The sequence below is a fragment of the Berghia stephanieae genome, chromosome 6, assembly GCF_034508935.2.
Source record: "Berghia stephanieae isolate SIO BIC M18660-M18661 chromosome 6, UCSD_Bste_1.3, whole genome shotgun sequence".
NCBI lineage: Eukaryota > Metazoa > Mollusca > Gastropoda > Nudibranchia > Aeolidiidae > Berghia > Berghia stephanieae.
This window is the reverse complement of record NC_088365.1, coordinates 15,259,711-15,262,210: the sequence shown is the minus strand read 5'-3', so window position 1 is coordinate 15,262,210 and position 2,500 is coordinate 15,259,711. Positions and strand designations below refer to the sequence as shown.

General features: G+C 38.0%; 1 protein-coding gene across 1 annotated transcript in view; it reads left to right on the top strand.

The window, feature by feature from the left end:
- The window catches only part of LOC144974559 (uncharacterized), a gene marked incomplete in the record, with an annotated part of 72,966 nt that overhangs the window by 68,715 nt on the left and 1,751 nt on the right, over nucleotides 1-2,500 (top strand). Inside the window, 2 exon segments of the mRNA XM_078917542.1 lie at nucleotides 681-876; nucleotides 1,168-2,500. The exon segment at nucleotides 1,168-2,500 is cut by the window's right edge and continues 1,751 nt beyond it. Coding sequence (XP_078773668.1) covers nucleotides 681-876; nucleotides 1,168-2,500 — 1,529 coding nt within the window.

The following is a 2,500-nucleotide window of genomic DNA, read 5'->3' as shown; positions in this document are numbered from 1 at the left end:
AATAATAAAAATGATGGGCCATGAGAATACATCAAGCCTTCAACGTTATGATTATTAAATTGATTTGAAAATGAAAATGGAAACTAAAAACACAAATTCTGTGTGGAATTAAAAAATCTTTAGAAATCTCCCACTTCAGCATATTTACCACAAATGTTTCAAAGCTGAACTTCTAATCTGTAGCTTAAATATTTATCGGTAATCCACAATTCGGAAAATAATTTCACAATAGAAAGCAGACAAATACAAGAACAATAACAACAACACAAAAAACTGACTCTCAACAGGCGTTATGATGGTCAGATTAGTTAAACAAAAAATTTCAACCAACAATCTATAGAAAAATGCCATGTCGTCACATCATTGTATCTGTCATGAGAAGAAAAATATTACAATATCGCCTAACTGGAGTCATTGTTTCGTTCAAAAGTTAAGCTTTAGTGGGGACACTTATAAAGCACGTTGAGCACATCATAGTTAGCATTGCGTTATATAAAATGCTTCTAATGTTTGCGCTTGTGATTGCAAATTTTTTTAAAAATTCATCTTCTTGTAAGTTATGAAACTTTAATTCTCAATTTATCATCTTTCCAATTTCAAGCTCTCGATGTTTTATTGTTTTAACCATCAATATTTCTCCCCTGTTTTATTTGATTATTTGAATAATGTTTTCTTTATAGAAAATATGTGGCGATACGGAGATGCTTTCCACCAGCACCGAACCTCCTATTATCATCAAAGAGGAATCACGCATTGACATGGAAGTAGTTGGATTAATCATTGGCTGTGCTTTGTTACTGGCCTTGTTGATAGTGTCCATTATCATCATTGTACTCATTTGGATTGGGAAAATAAGATTTCCAAGGAGAAATGGAGGTATGAAGTTTGTTTAATTTCCTTATTTTTGCTCATACGCAAATGAAAATAGAATAAGAAATGAAGATAAATGTTTTTTTTAAAAAAAACAACTAATCACCGGTATTTCCTTCCAAAATCGACCGATTAAAATGACCAGTTACTTGCCTAAACTTCTTAAATCAAAGAGTTTGTATGGTCAAAATATCTTTTGCGATTAGAGCCTACTCAACTTGTTTTTCTGAATTCATAAATAATTATTGAACTGAAATCAATTAGAATATACTCCTGTTTCGTTTTGTTCTTTTACAGATAAGTACAACTTATCTATAGAGGCCAATCCGGCACTTCCCCCGCGTCCAAGAAGTGGATACGACTCTGAGAATTCGCCGAATTACGACTATCCCATAAGTGACCACAGGAGACGAAGCAGATCGGCAGATGGCATCAACGGACACTCCCTGAGAGCTGGTCTAAGAATAAACGAAAGATCGCTCAGTAGAAATACTGTAGTTTCATTCTCACTATCTGATACGGTCGTAAATGGCAGCATCCCAAGCACACGAATCGGTAGCTACAGTTCTATTCGGCCTGAAAGCAGTAATTCGGATAAAGCAGATGAAAGTAACGAAACATTGCCATTTGCCGTATCCAAACTTGCAGAAGAGTCAAATCAGTCCTTTGGTGGAGGGGGTCTTGCAGTGCCTGATGCACATATTAAAAGTTGTGTCCCTATCCCCGCTAAGTTAAACTCTGAAGGAACGCCCGATGTAAATAGTGTGAATAATACAGCGGGTTTTCCAGATGTAAGCAAAAGTAACAAAGGTGGAAGTGAGTCCATGGGTCAAATCAATCATCCTGTTCCTCGTCCTCACGTTTGGAAGACATCGCAGTTCAATGGTGACAATTATCAAGATGGAGATAAGGTAGTTCAGATCAACTCTCCCAGGCAGCCAACGGTACCCAATAATCAATGGCAAGCAGGACAAACCGGATTTGGTGGGTTTATGCAACCTGGTTTCCCCCACCAGGACGCTGCTGTTTATAAAGAGAGTCCATTAAAACCCAGAACCATTTTAGCTTATCCTTTACACATGCTTGGAGTTGGAGGAGGCTACATGATTCCCATGGACCCCCAAAATCAGCAATTAATGTTTATTGTCCACAACACCAACAACAATAATTTTAATAGAGATTTAGGAAATTCCTCGGCTTCTCCAGAATACCATAGTGGATCCCAAAGTGCAATGTCTGGAGCTAACCTACGATCCACTGGCGAAGTAATTGGCAACGTACCAAACAACGTCTGCAATCCCACAGAATCTAATGGAATTTCTAATCCAGGATACTCGCCCTCCCCAGATGAGGAAATTTTCCAACCCAACTTTATGCCAGATATGGGAAACCAACCATATTTTTACACTGTGCCATCCGACCAAATGGCCATACATAATAGATTTAAATATAATTTACATCCAAATCAACAATCCCCAAACTCGAATCCCACATATGCTGTTTTAAACACACAACCACCACACCCACAAGTAAACCAAACAGCTCCCAAGATTCAACACCCTAATGGCTATCTCCAAGTGATTGACCCATACCACTTCGGGGGAAACGATACAACGAATGCCAACTCGCC